At 41.7% G+C, this 14488-nt stretch overlaps 1 protein-coding gene across 3 annotated transcripts in view; it reads left to right on the top strand.

Annotated features, from left to right (window-relative positions):
- zmat3 (zinc finger, matrin-type 3) overlaps positions 1 to 14488 on the top strand; it is a 39988-nt gene that overhangs the window by 10502 nt on the left and 14998 nt on the right. For all 3 annotated transcript variants that reach the window (XM_088349971.1, XM_088349970.1, XM_088349969.1), the window contains exons 2-5: positions 5899 to 6533; positions 8456 to 8596; positions 10971 to 11137; positions 11320 to 11423. In XM_088349971.1, the coding sequence (XP_088206097.1) occupies positions 5899 to 6533; positions 8456 to 8596; positions 10971 to 11137; positions 11320 to 11423 (1047 nt within the window). The remainder of the gene's footprint in view (positions 1 to 5898; positions 6534 to 8455; positions 8597 to 10970; positions 11138 to 11319; positions 11424 to 14488) is intronic.

Raw genomic sequence — 14488 nt, 5'->3', positions numbered from 1 at the left:
TTCAACCAGTGTTTTTCAACTAGTGTACAAGAGCATACTACTGTGCCTTTGTCTAGTGTGTAGCAGGATATTGCCCAATTTTATCCTTAGGTATCCAATTCAGTGTTCATTTTATCTCTGAAAAGTGATGGGTCCCGGGGACTCGCATGCTCAAAAATTTAAGGGTCCCAACAGAGATATATGGGTCCCCAAAATTTAGTGTTATCGGCGTTGAAAATTTAAATCGGCGACAAGCATATAATATAAATCTATATATTCATTCAGTTTTAATCATCACAGTTTATTGGTAATACAAATGAGTTATCACTTCAAGATTTTTCAGTTCACAACAATGTTGTACATTATACAAAATAATATTGCTGAAATAATTATATTAATCTATATTTTCATTCAGTTTTAATCATCACAGTTAATTGGTAATACAAAGAAGTTATCATTTCAGATTTTTCAGTTCACAATATTGTACATTATACAAAATAATACTGCTGAAATATTAATCTATATATTCATGCAGTTTTAATCATTAGTTAATTGGTAATACAAAGCAGTTATCACTTCAGATTTTTCAGTTTATATATTCTTCGTGGTTTGTTGTCCCGTCACAGTTGTAGTGCCTTCTCAAGGTCCAATCCATTATCATCCTCCTCAGAGTGTAACCAGGAATATAATTTAGTCCATTTTGGCAGAAAAGTCATTTTCTTGCTAGGAGTATTCTTTTGTTTATTTTCTTTCGTCGAATCATTTGCTTCAACACACGTGTTTTCCTTGCCTCCGCGGTCTTCCGAAGAATTTCTCCGCCGTTTTTTGTGCCGGAATTATTGCCGTTGTTACCAGTTTCTGCATTATGTTTCGACTTATTATTGACTCTGAAGAAATTACCAATTTTGTGTTGATTTTTCACCTAATACTGTTTTTTCGGAGGCGTACTTAGCCTTCACCTTCCCTCAACAACAAGCACCACAACAATGACGTAATCTCGAAGCAACGAGATCGCGTTTGCCGAGATCGGCGCGCAGACAAAAACTCGAACCGCGAGACCAAAACAACAATGGCGGATCTGCCTGATGAAAAGTTTGGAGTGCGGTAAATCTTTGTTTAAAAAAAAAAGTAATAGGATAATAATGACAATTTTGTGTCAAAAGAGTCGCGTCACGCACGTTGATTTGACACTATGCGTCCCCAGCAAAAATGATGCGTCTAGGACGCAGGGACGCGGGCAAACGAGAACACTACTAATGTAACCAATAGAATAGAATAGAATAGAATTTACTTTTATTGTCATTCTTTGTAACAATGCACACAGAACGAAATGTCGATACACCTGACCTAAACAGTTAAACTGTAGCGAGCCGATGCAGCCGCAGCCAAACAGGGCGCGGCCATTTCAGACCCAACTGCTGTGTTGGGAGTCATTAGGTGACCAAACACCCCAATTCCAACCGTTAATGCCGAGCACCAAGCAGGGAGGCAATGAGTACCAATGTTGTAAGTCTTAGGTATGACTCGGCCGAGGCTTGAACCAGCGACCTCCCATTCTTGGAGCGGGCGCCCTACCATCTAGGCTACCAAGCTGGTTGTATCTTTGCTTGCTTCAAGTAATCAGCCGCATAACTGTAACATTCATCCATTCATTTGGGCAGCAGCAGATAACTGTTATTTATACAGTATATTAATGATCTGCTCATAAAGGAGTAACTCAATGTGTTTGACACATCCATTATCAGCACTGCTTATCTTCAGTAGGGTCACAGGGGTGCTGGAGCCCATCCCAGCTATCTTCAGGCAGTGGGCAGAGGACACCCTGAACTGGTTGCCAGCCAGTCCCAGGGCACACAGAGACAAACAAGTCACTCGCTCATTCACATGCATGTTTTCGGAATATGCGAAGAAACTGGAGTGCCTGGAGGAAACCAATGCAGGCATGGGGATAACATGCAAACTACACGGGGAGGCTGCGGTAGCTGGACTTGAGCCCTGAACCTCTGCACTGTGGGGCTGTGCGCTAAACACCCATCCGCTGTGCTGCCCGCTTTGAAATATATTATTATTATTGTTGTTGTAATCATTATTTTTATTATTATTATTATCCATCCATTATCTGCACCGCTTATCCTCAGTAGGGTCACGGGGGTGCTGGAGCCCATCCCAGTCATTTTTGGGCAGTGGGCAGGGGACACCCTGAACTGGTTGCCAGCCAGTCGCAGGACATATTATTATTATAATATAATAATTATTACTATGTCTTGTTATGGGTATCACGCCAGGCCGAGTGGTTGGCGCGTCCACGGCACAGTTCTGAGGTAATGGGTTCAAATCCAGTTTACAGCCTTCCTGTGCAGTGTTTGCATATTCTCCCTGCCCTTGCATGGGTTTCTTTTGGGCACTCCCGTTTCCTCCCACATTCCAAAAACATGCACATCGGGTTGATTGGCCAGTCCAAATTGTCCCTAGGTGTGAATGAGTTAGTTGTCTGTCTCTGTGTGCCTTGCGCCTGGCTGGCAGCCAGTTCAGGGTGTCCCCTGCCCAATGCCCGAAGATAGCTGGGATGGGCTCCAGCACCCCCGCGACCCTACTGAGGATAAGCAGTGCAGATAATGGAGGGATGGATGTCACGTTAGGACGAGCAAGGTTCTCAGTAATGATGTGGCAAGCTGGAAGTGCATGCAAGTGATGTGAGATGTGCCTCAAGATTTATTTATTTGTAGTTTTTTTTTTTCAAACAGTGTGCCTCGGCTCATGTAATGTTGAGCAACTCTGAGTTAAACATGTTTTTAGTACGGGGAAATCAGGAACATTGCCAAAACAGTGTCTCCTTGTGGCGATTGACATCCAGCATAGTTATGTCCTGAGGTCAAAACATACTAGGTGACTGTCCAGAGTCTCTTACAATTGGAAACACAAACAGCCCGGTGTGTTATTTCGGGGCCATAAAACTCTGCTGAGATTCCAGATGAAAAGTTAGGACCGTGCTATTGGATGAGCACCAACCCTGCAATGCACACACACAATCTGTCAATCTGTCAGCTGATTTCTTAAATGTCCTAAATTCTCCAGCAAACATACACCATCTATTTTGTGCAGCTCCCAATTGTTGTCTGTCATCTCCTGAGAGCTCCAGGAGGGTTTTATCGTACACGTCCGTGTGCTAACACTCCCTGTGCGCTGGGCTGCATTGCCGCCGGTGTATCGTAATCTTTCCAATCCCCACTCAAGTGTAAAGCTTTTGCGTCCTGCAATTCTAACTCGACCATTTCTTTAGATGTCCGCCAGGGCCTCCGGGCTTGATTCATTCCGCGTTCATCCAAAGAAGATTTCTTACATCCGTTTGGATCAAATCCCAGCCATCACAGCAGTGTACTGTATTGGATTATTGAGGCAGTGTGTCTTATTTGAGACAAGATGTCACTGTATTGTGTCGAGCAACCAAAATGAGCGCTGATAGCACAAGGAATACAAACTACAGAGACTCAAAGTCACCAAATCATACAATTTTTATTAATTTTGTTCCTGTTTCTTTAGCAACAACTGTCAGAAGCTGAACACTTTGAAAATCAACCCCAAAAATGCTTCTTATTACGTAGTTCATTCTTCTCCTAACGTTTTCAAACAAGATTTATGTTACGGGAACGGGGCATTCATGCGTGGGAACACAAACGCCAGCGATTCTGCGATTGTTGGGCAGAAGAGATTCAAACCGGACAGGACGGACGGGATCGATCCCACATTCAGGATACACGAGCAGATACTGGACAGCGTGGGACAGACGGAATTGATACTGGATACACGAGCAAGATACCGGACAGGACGGGACAGGTCATTTTTGCAACATGGTTATCAGCATTGTACTATATGGCAGATAGGAATAATTAAGTTATGTATCGATACCGGACACTGGATACAACAGCAAAATACTGGACAGAACGGAACAGATGGGATCGATACTGGATACTGGTTTCACGAACAAGATACCGGACAGGACGAGACAGACGGGATCGATACCGGATAATGGAGCAAGATACCGGCCAGGACGAGACAGACGGGATCGATACCGGATACTGGAGCAAGATACCAGACTGGACGAGACAGGCGGTATCGATACGGAGACTGGAGCAAGATACCGGACAGGACGAGACAGATGGTATCGATACGGATACTGGAGACTGGAAGAAGAAACCGGACAGAACGAGACAGGCAGGATCGATACCGGACAGAGTCAAAATACAAGTCTTGCAAGTGCAGAGGTTCGTTGACGGACTGACAAGGAGTGAAAGAGAGCACTGAGTTTAAATAGGAGGGTAGCCAATCAGGCACCAAATGGGCGGGTCCAAGTGAGGGCAATGGGAAACTGTGACAACAAGATCGTAGACAATCGCGTTAACTCCCTCTAGGTTAGCCTCATATTGTGGCAAAAATACATGAATTATCATATAAACGTGAATTGTTTGAAATACTTATGAGTCAAGAAATTTGTATTCATTTTACATAACATAAAAAGAAATGGCATCATTTTCCAACGTTTTGCTAGGGGTACCCCCAAAAACCTTGTTAAAGACGGCAAAAAATGAGAAGAAAAATGTAGCTGTTTGATCACTTAGTCTCTGTAGTCAGTATTCTTCCTTGTGCTTTGTAGCACTTGTTTTCGGTAGCAATACACAATATTAGTTCAATATTATACAGTGACCTTTAAGATATTTTTAAAGTAGTTATTTTTAATGTGTTAACACATTTTAAATTGCATCAAGTAATTTTTTTATATATATTTAGTAGTAACATTACCATCATTTTACCTTTTTTTTAATGCATCCATCCTACCATCCATTGTCCTCCACTTATCCGGGGTCGGGTCGCGGGTGCAGCAGCCTTAACAGGAAAACCCAGACGTCCCTATCCCCAGCCACTTACTCCAGCTCATCCGACAGGATCCCGAGGCGTTCACAGGCATGCCTAGAGACATAGTCTCTCCAATCTGTCCTGGGTAGTCCCCGAGGCCTCCTGCTGGTGGGACATGCTCCCGAGGGAGGTGTCCAGGAGGCATTCTTATCAGATGCCCGAGCCACCTCAACTGGCTTCTCTCAATGCAGAGAAGCAGTGGCTCTACATAGAGTCCCTCCCTGATGAGTGAGCTTCTAAACTTGTCTCTAAGGGAGAGCCCAGGCACCCTGTGGAGGAAACTCATTTCGGCCACTTGTATCCAGGTTCGTGTTCTTTCGGTCATAACCTACAGTTCATGACCATCGGTGAGGGTAGGAATGTAGATCGACCGGTAGATCGAGAGCTTTGCCTTTCAGCTTAGCTCCCTCTTCACCACGATGGACCAGTACGGGGTCCGAGTTTTTTTTAAATAAAGTAAAATAAATAACACTCAAGACTAGGAAAATTATTTCAAATAGAAATGTATTTAATGATTTTTTTTTTTACAGCCCAAGATAAAATTAGTTTGAAAAAACTGTTCTACCCAAGATATATGACTAGGTCCTTTTTGCAACATTGTTAGCAGCATTGTACTATATGGCAGATAGGAATAATTAAGTTACATTGTTGTAAGTATTTTTGTTTTTCTATTTTGGGACATTTTGTACTAAATACAAATATTGGCATCAAATTTTGGTTATGGACATACTTTACCGATGAATTGTGTCAGAGGCCGAAATAATTTAATCTGGCCACTCTTCTCACATCTGCTTATGTGTAGGGTTTCAGTCCCGCCATCATCATGAATCACGGTGTGAACCGATGACATCATAAAGAATCGATGCTTGAAGAAGGCTTTAATTAATGGGGGCAAGAAATCGATTTTGGGCCCCTTTTCACCTTTATTTCCTAATTGTGTTTTTTTGTGTCATCAATCATGCTTCTTGATTGCAGTGTTGAACCTGTGCCCCTCACCCTCTTTTTCAGGCCCCGAGACCATGCTGAAGCCTGCCCTAGGGCTCATCAGCCACGCGCAACGACATTTTGCACATGTGGACTCTTTGCACAGGCTAGGCCCGCCCCTCATGGTGCCACAGCAGCCCCTTGGGCCCCCGCCTGTTATCCATGCCGGGGCCATGTGCCCGCCGCCAAATGCCGTCCCCGCCTGTGCTCTGGTACCCCCTCCTATAACACCCGTCCACAGTTTAGCGCCACCACCTACGGTTCCTGCTCAACCATTTGGGCCACCTTCCTTGGACTGCTCGCGAGCAATAGCGCCACCATCCTTGAACTTAGTACAGCCGGTTGGGGATCCTCCTTTGAACTACGCGCACGCTTTGGTTCATGGTACCAGCTTTCCTCCGCCACCTTCACTCAGTCCCCTGCCCTCGCCGCTTATCCCAAGACCAGAGCTCCCACAGCCGCCCCTGAGACCCGGAGCTCCAGGTCCCCCTCCAGCGCAGGCAGCCCCTGCCAGCGAGCAGCCCCAGGAAGAAAGCTCGCCTCTGGGCAGGGAGGAGCACGAGGATGCACTGATGCTGGAGGATCTCTGCAAACCATTGTACTGCAAACTGTGCAATGTGACGGTCAACTCGGTTCAGCAGGCTCAAGCTCACTACCAGGTAGGCAAGTTCTAACTTGTTTTTTTCCAGCAGCCCCTTTTGTAGGGCTGCAACTGTATTTATTTGTATATCACTTTTTTTTACCTAAAATAACTCAAAGTTGTAGTGTGTGTTATACACTAAAGGAATGTTAGAGAATGGAGAAAACGGAATGTTGTCCTGAAAGATATGAATAACAGCAGAGTCAGATTCATCACCAGATACACCAAAGAGTTATTTCTCTCATCTTGCTTTTTTGCGTTCATTTATATCTTCCAGGACAACTTTCTATTGGGTGATAATGAGATAAAATCGAACGGCTTTTTATGTCAGGACCAGAACGGAGACAGAACCCACTTGCGTTACGTTTCTATCAGTTTTATTGTAAGAAAGGAAAGGGTTGCACCCCCGATCCGGTGATCGGTGGTCACGGGAAGCAGATCGCTCTGAACGCGGAAGTGGGACTTCCGTGGCAAGCAATGGCGGTGTCGGGAACGGAAAAAAAAGGGTCAGTAGCTGGAGAGCAAAAAACGGGGTCGGGATCAGAAACGAGTCGAAAGCCAGGAGAGGAGAGTAGACAAGGTCAGGATAAAAAACGGGTCGAAGCCGGGGAACAGAAGGGAGCAAAAACAGGTGTGAGTCAGGGTCGAAAAAAGCTTGCCTTGAGTAAACTGAGGTTCGCAGTCGGACTGACAACAGGTGACAGAAAGGAGTGGGTTTAAATAGTGACAGGGAGCCATTCAGAGTTCGAGGCAGTTGCCGCCAAAGGAGCGGACACAGGTGCACCACATCGGTAATCATGACATTTTAGATGTCATCTTTATCACTAGTGGTCAATTAGTTAAGTTTCTGCGCTGTCCTTGCTGAGACCTGCGTTCAATTCCCATTGTGCACACTCTTTTTGATCTATTATCATACTAATATATTCCATATAAAACATGCAATAGTCACTGTAGCGCTTACTGTAGTTTTAATTTCATGTGCCTTATAGTCACATTATATATGAAAAATATGACAAAAGAATACTTTGGGAGGAGCGCCTTACAATTTGAAAAAGACATCCCGTGGCAAATGTTTATAAACACAAAAAAATGGTTGCAGATAAAAAAACACATTCCACTGAACGTACCACAACAGATCCGTAAAAAAAAACACTTAGGTGCAGTACTTGGTCAGTAGAGACATAAATCTGTAAATTAAACCCTGCCCATTTTTTTGTGACAGGAAAATAAATAAGATAAAATCAAGTAAATGTTTTTAGCCCTGTAAACGAAGAACAGACTTATAACCAACAATATAATTGTACGTGCATGCAAATACGTGCATGTTGTAAAGTTTCTTTTTTATGATTAAGGGCTATATAAATAAATAAAATATGTGACTTGGCATGTTGTAAAGTGGTCACCTGCAAATTCTGTTAAAAAAGTCCATAACAATTTTTAACAGTTTGCAGTCAAACAGTTTTAACAACTTATGTTTGTTCTTCGGCCTGCATGCATTTAATTTCAAATATGTTTGTCAGGCACAGTCTGGCATAACACTCAAGCTATTTTTTATCACAATATATCTGTATAAAATGTACAATGCCGTATTGGCTTGAAAAATACTTGAGTCTTGCTGAGGCGAGTCGGACTACGTTTCGTTCAACCTTCCAAATGTTCTCTTTAAATATTTTTGATAGCGGGAGTTACTGCCATGATACTCAAGGTCTGCTTTGCAAACTCTGCAAATGTCATTTTTATTCGTTGTATCCAGGCTAAAATGGTACCAAACTTTTGGCATGCTTATGTGATGTTGACCTCGTCATTTCTGTATGTCTTTGTTACTGCGACAATAGTTGACAATTCAATTAATTGCCGACTATTTCAACTATCAATTTTTGTCGATTACGTCGTTCATTCGTTGCAACCCTACCAACTTGTTCATGCTCTGTCTCCTAAAAGGGGAAGAACCACAGTAAGAAAATAAAGAATTTTCTAGCTGGCAGTCAGCAGCTGCCGGCGTTCAGGATCCCTGAAGCCACGGAAGTTGCCGGCCAGACTAACCTCCTCTCTGGACCGAACGACACTGATGCGGCAAGGCAGGTGAGGCGGCCACCTAGTGAGTGACCCACTTGTAGTAGCCAAGTGGGTAGGGAGGGGTCTCCTGCTAAAGTCGACAATCTGCCCAGCAGTCACATTTTTCCAAGAGCTGAACACAAATGGGCAGTCAGCAAGTTTTTCTAGCTCAGTGTTTCTCAACCTGTATTTTTTCCTGTATTTTATACATGCATGATAGTTCATGTATTTTTGCTTAATATTCAAATCAATATAGACAGACAGACAGACAGACAGACAGACAGATAGATAGATAGATAGATAGATAGATAGATAGATAGATAGATAGATAGATAGATAGATAGATAGATAGATAGATAGATAGATAGATAGATAGATAGATAGATAGATAGATAGATAGATAGATAGATAGATAGATAGATAGATAGATAGATAGATAGATAGATAGATAGATAGATAGATAGATAGATAGATACTTTATTCATCCCCATAGGGAAATTCACATTCTCATTCTCATTTCCAGCAGTATCCTTGTGTTAAAAAATAAAATAGGAGATATAGAATACAAAAATACTCAATATAATGTGTGGAATAAAGAGCATTTAAATAGTGTTCCGGAAAGATGACACTGTAATAAAAATAGGGTGATATGCAAATGTGGGGTTGGGGTTTAATGTGGGGTTTTACTCCCCCGGGTGGAGTTAAAGAGCCTCATGGCATGAGGAAGAAATGATCTCCTCAGTCTGTCCGTGGAACAAGACTGTGACAGCAGTCTGTTGCTGAAGCTGCTCTTCTGTCTGGAGATGATGCTGTGTAGTGGATGTAGTGAATTGTCCATGATTGATAGTAGCTTGTTGAAATGAAATGAAATGATCTGCATTTATATAGCGCTTTTCAAGTCAATGACTTCCCAAAGCGCTTTGCATTGTGCTTCACATTTCTCAATAGCGGCCGTGATCTGTGCAGCCATGTAAGGCGCTAACCTGCTTATTGGGGGTATTGGGGGTCCAGTGTCTTACCCAAGGACACTTCGGCATGTAACACGGACAAGCCGGGATTCGAACTGGGATCCCTTAATCCTTAAACGATCGCTCTACCTCCTGAGCTACTGCCGCCCCAGTGTTCAGTGCTTGTCTCGCTGCTACAGTTGTCATTACAGCTACAGTTGTCCAGCTCTGTGCCCACAACAGAGCCCACCTTCCTCACCAGTTTATTAAGACAAGAAGCATCCTTCTTCTTAGTGCTGCCTTCCTAACACACTGCCGCATAGAAGAGGGCGCTTGCCACAACAGTCTGATAGAACATCTGCAGGAGCTTTTGGCAGATGTTGAAGGACGCCATCTTTCTGAGGAAGTACAGTCGGTTTTGTCCTTTCCTGCACAGAGCTTCTGTGTTGGCAGTCCAGTCCAGTTTATTGTCCAGCTGCACACCCAGGTATTCGTAGGTCTGAACAAATTCTACACATTCTCCTTTGATGGTTACAGGTTCCGGGTGAGGTCAAGGCCTCGGTGGTGTTCAGGTGCAGGTGGTTAGCGTCGCTCCATTGGACAAAGTTCTGGATCAATTTCCTGTACTCTTCCTCCTATCCAGTTCTGATACATCCCACGATAGCAGTGTCATCAGCAAACTTGTGCACGTGGCAGGACTCAGAGTTGTACTGAAAGTCCGAAGTATACAGGGTGAACAGGAGCGGGGACAGCACGGTCCCCTGCGGTGCTCCCGTACTGCTGACCACAGTGTCAGATTTACAACACCCCTGTCTCACATACTGGGTCTGCCTGTCAGGTCATCCATAATCCATGCTACAAGGTGTGAGCCTAGTCCCATCTCTGTCAGTTTACCACTAAGTAGCAGAGACTGTACGGTGTCGAAGGCGCTGGAGAAGTCCAAAAAGTAATCCTCACAGCACCCCTGCCCCTGTCCCTGTCCATGTGAGAGAGGGATCAGTGTAGCATGTAGACTATAGCATACTCCACTCCCACCTTCTCCTGGTAGGCAGACTGCAGAGGGTCAATGACGTGGCGGACATGTGGCCTCAGGTGGTGTAGCAGCAACCGCTCCAGGATCTTCATCACATGTGATGTCAGGGCGACATCATGTTTTTCTTTAATGAAAGAAGTTTTTTCATTGGTAGGCAGTAAATAATACACAATGTTGGACGTCCCTTTAAGAATACCTTTCATTCGTACAATTTGGAATTTAACGGTATTTTATACGGCCTTATAAAAAAGAATGGATTTTTCATACATTCATCAATATTGGGTTAGATTAGAAGTGAATCAAATAGAAAATAAGTTAAACTCTTGTGAATCACAGTTCTGAGCCATTCTTTGCTGTCATCATAATAAAAAATAATTTGAAAAAAGCCTTCAGAGAAATAAATAGACTCTGTTTTTTGCAGGTGATCTATAAGGGTCCGGCACGGGTAATTCTGGCCACTGAGAACGACTATTGCAAGCTTTGTGACGCCTCCTTCAGCTCCCTGTTAGTGGCTCAAGCTCACTACCAAGGCAAGAACCACGCCAAAAAACTTCGGCTCGCAGAGGCTCAGAATAGCGCCAACAATGTGTAAGATGCATTTTAAAAACTTTCACAGAAAATCAACGACAGGAAAATGTGCTTACACATAATGTGTCTCAACACTTCTCAACAAAAGTTCATTTTCGTACAAATCAATGTATGCAAACCTAACTTGTGTTTTTAGAAAATACAGTTCCCCATTAAAAAGTAATTGTTGGCTTCTTTTTCAGAGACTGCGGTGGTGAAATGAGCCTGAGACGGAACAGAAAAGATGGCAACGAGTACAGACTGATGAAAAATCGCCGGAGCCCCCAACTTCCTACCTCCATGCAAGGTGAAATATAACTAGACATTTCCCACGGCAATTGTAAGAGTTGTGATTGATCTGGAAGATGATCCCGGCATGTATATAAAACCCCGGTTGTTAGCATTATGAGTTAGCAAAGTTTTTAACTAAGAGAGATGTTTCTGTCATTTTTTCACTTGGTTCTGTGGGGGGACTATGCCCCCCACACCCCCCCGGTACTGGCAAGTTCATTTGAGATGGGCCCACAACCGTTAGCAACAAATATATGCCTTTTGGAGGTCTAAAAAAACACATTCATGGTAATAACATAATAATAACACTGTTATTACACATTATAAAATTCAAAATGTACATGTTCGAAAGGAATGAGCCATTCTATTTGAATTGGCCCATCCGGAATGCATCAAGCCCATTCAATTTTCTGAGTCATTAGCAGGTTAGCATTAGAATAATTTTTCAGCATGAAGAAGTTAGCATTTAGCCGTTAGCATCACTTTTTAGCATATGTCTGTTAGCATAACTCATCAACATGAGCCCATTAGCATAATTTGTAAAGATGTAGTCGTTACAATATTGCCATCACCAAAAATTTTTAGCATGAAGAAGTTAGCATTTAGCCGTTGGCATCTCTTTTTGGCATGTGTCCATTAGCATAACTCATTAACATGAGGCTATTAGCATAATTTATAAATATGAAGTCGTTAAAATATTGCCATTACCAAAAATTTTTACTATGAAGAAGTTAGTATTGCCAACAATGTTTACAGCTAGCTTGCGCTAATACTTGAGCTGGCTGCGCCAGCCCAACCCATTGCCTACAGTGTTACAGCAAGCTTGCGCAAATACTTGGGCTGGCTATGCCAGCCCAACTCGTCACCAACAGTTTTTACCGCTGGCATAAGTAAGCATAGCATCGCCAGCCCAACTAATCATCGAATGAGTTTACAACTAGCTTGCGCTAATACTTGGGCTGGCTGCGCCAGCTCAACCCATTGCCGACAGTGTTTACAGCTAGCTTGCGCTAATACTTGGGCTGGCTCTGCCAGCCCAACCCATTGCCGACAGTGTTACAGCTAGCTTGCGCCAGCCCAACTCGTCACCAACACTTTTTACAGCTAGCATAAGTAAGCATAGTATCAACCTCTCATCGCTAATACTTGGGCTGGCATAGCCAGCCCAACACTTTGCTAGCGGCGCACATAGCTGTTAGCATCCTCTTGCTAGCATCTACTCTTTGGAATTCACCATTTACCCATGGTTAAAGGTCATGTGGGTCGGGCCCCCTCAAGCCACCCTGGACAGTCCCTGCTTAGTCCCTACTACCCCCTGGAAAAGCCTTTGTTTCCATGACTACCCATATAAATGAATGGGCCCATGTATTCCGGATTGGAGATTCTCAAAATACATTGGTGCGGATGGGGACTTTTTTTTGGTCTCCGGGGCCCCTTGACTCGTATCGCTTATCCGTATGGTCTTGCGGAAGTCCTAATCGGGCCGGAATTTTTGATATATGAATCGTTGGGCTACTCCAAAAGCTATGGGAGGAGAGGCCCGTCAAAAATCGGCGGAAGAAGATAGATATAATAATAAAAAGATCTCGGGGGTTTATAATAGTTGTGCCTGCGAAGGAAATGTGGTTCTAGAAGGAAATGTTTTATAGCACCTTTTCAGGATTTTTTTTTAACAAATTTTAGTCGTATTCATTCCTTTTACAAAGTTTTTAAAATTAAATGAATACACCAAGTATTGATGCACTGGTTTGATTGATATGCAGCATGCAAAGAAATTGGTAGATGAGTTTGCTAATTTTTAGTCATAATTTCCGCGTTTTACGATTTTTATTTTTATTTTCTAGTGAAATTTGCTAAAATAAGGAAAAATACTACTTACAATAAAATACATTTCCCAATGCTGAATCTGAATTTCTTTTTTATTATATTGATTATTTTCCTTGTTTTTCTATATTTTAGCTTGGTTTTAATAATATTTTGTAGTCCTATTTTTTCATCTTGTTTCTTGTTATTTTCCGTATTTATTTTATCATCAATCATTTTTTTAACAATATTTTCTTGTTCTAGTTTTGTATTATTTTTTCATGTTTTCCTTTTTTTATATCTTGTTTCGTGTTATTTTCCTTATTTTTTTTATTATCAATCATTTTTGTAAGAATATTGTTCTTATTCTGGTTTTGTAGTATTTTTTCATGTTTTGTTTTTTTTCTATCTTGGTTTCCGTTTTTTCCTTATTTATTTTATCATCAATCATTTTTTAGGAATGTTGTTCTTATTCTCGTTTTGTAGTATTTTTTCATGTTTTCCATTTTTTCTATCTTGATTTTCTAGTGAAACAAGTGAAACGAATGAGTTTTTTTACTAAAATAAGAAAAGTAACACTTCCAATAAAAAAAATCTCCCATGTCCATATTTATTATTAACGTAATTAATATTGTATTATAGTGTTTTTTCTATATTTAAGCTTGATTTTAGACATACACTTTTGTTCTTATTGTTCCTTGTTTTTTGTATTTTTACTATTCGTTTTTATTATCATTTTTAAACCATTTGGGGGTTTTCGCATTTTGATAGAAAACTTTCAAATTAAAGTATAACAAAACTATTTCCTATTTTAGTATAAGGAAATATAGTAAAATAATGCAAATAAAGCCTTAAATAGGAAAAACTATATGGGCCTTTTTTTCAAGATGTTTTTTTTTCCTTTTTTCTCATAAGAATTTTGCCATTCCTGTGTATTTTTGACACCTTGCTAACTCAAGGAGTCAGATAGTTTAGAAGAAAGTTTGCATATCCTAACTTGTCAAGAACAGATGCTATTACTAATCTTCTAGATGTTCTGCCCCCCAGGAAAAGTATATATGAAGTTTACTTAGTTCATGTTTGATATTTATTTTTAAGGAGACTTTCAGACAGGAAGTATTGTCGCTTAAGGAGCCATATTCAGTCAAGTTAAACATTCTGATTTGACATCATCACCATCAACAACCATGCGCTATGTTGTGCTTTAGACCAAGTTGTGTGTAAGATTCCAAAGATGTCTTTTGTCTTCTAAATATTTTTAAGGTATTTAATCGAAAT

This window comes from Urocampus carinirostris, chromosome 12 (genome assembly GCF_059441175.1).
Source record: "Urocampus carinirostris isolate Australia breed hairy pipefish chromosome 12, RoL_Ucar_1.0, whole genome shotgun sequence".
Taxonomy (NCBI): Eukaryota; Metazoa; Chordata; class Actinopteri; order Syngnathiformes; family Syngnathidae; genus Urocampus; species Urocampus carinirostris.
Note: the sequence above shows the minus strand (reverse complement) of the source record. Positions and strands in the feature narration are given on the sequence as shown.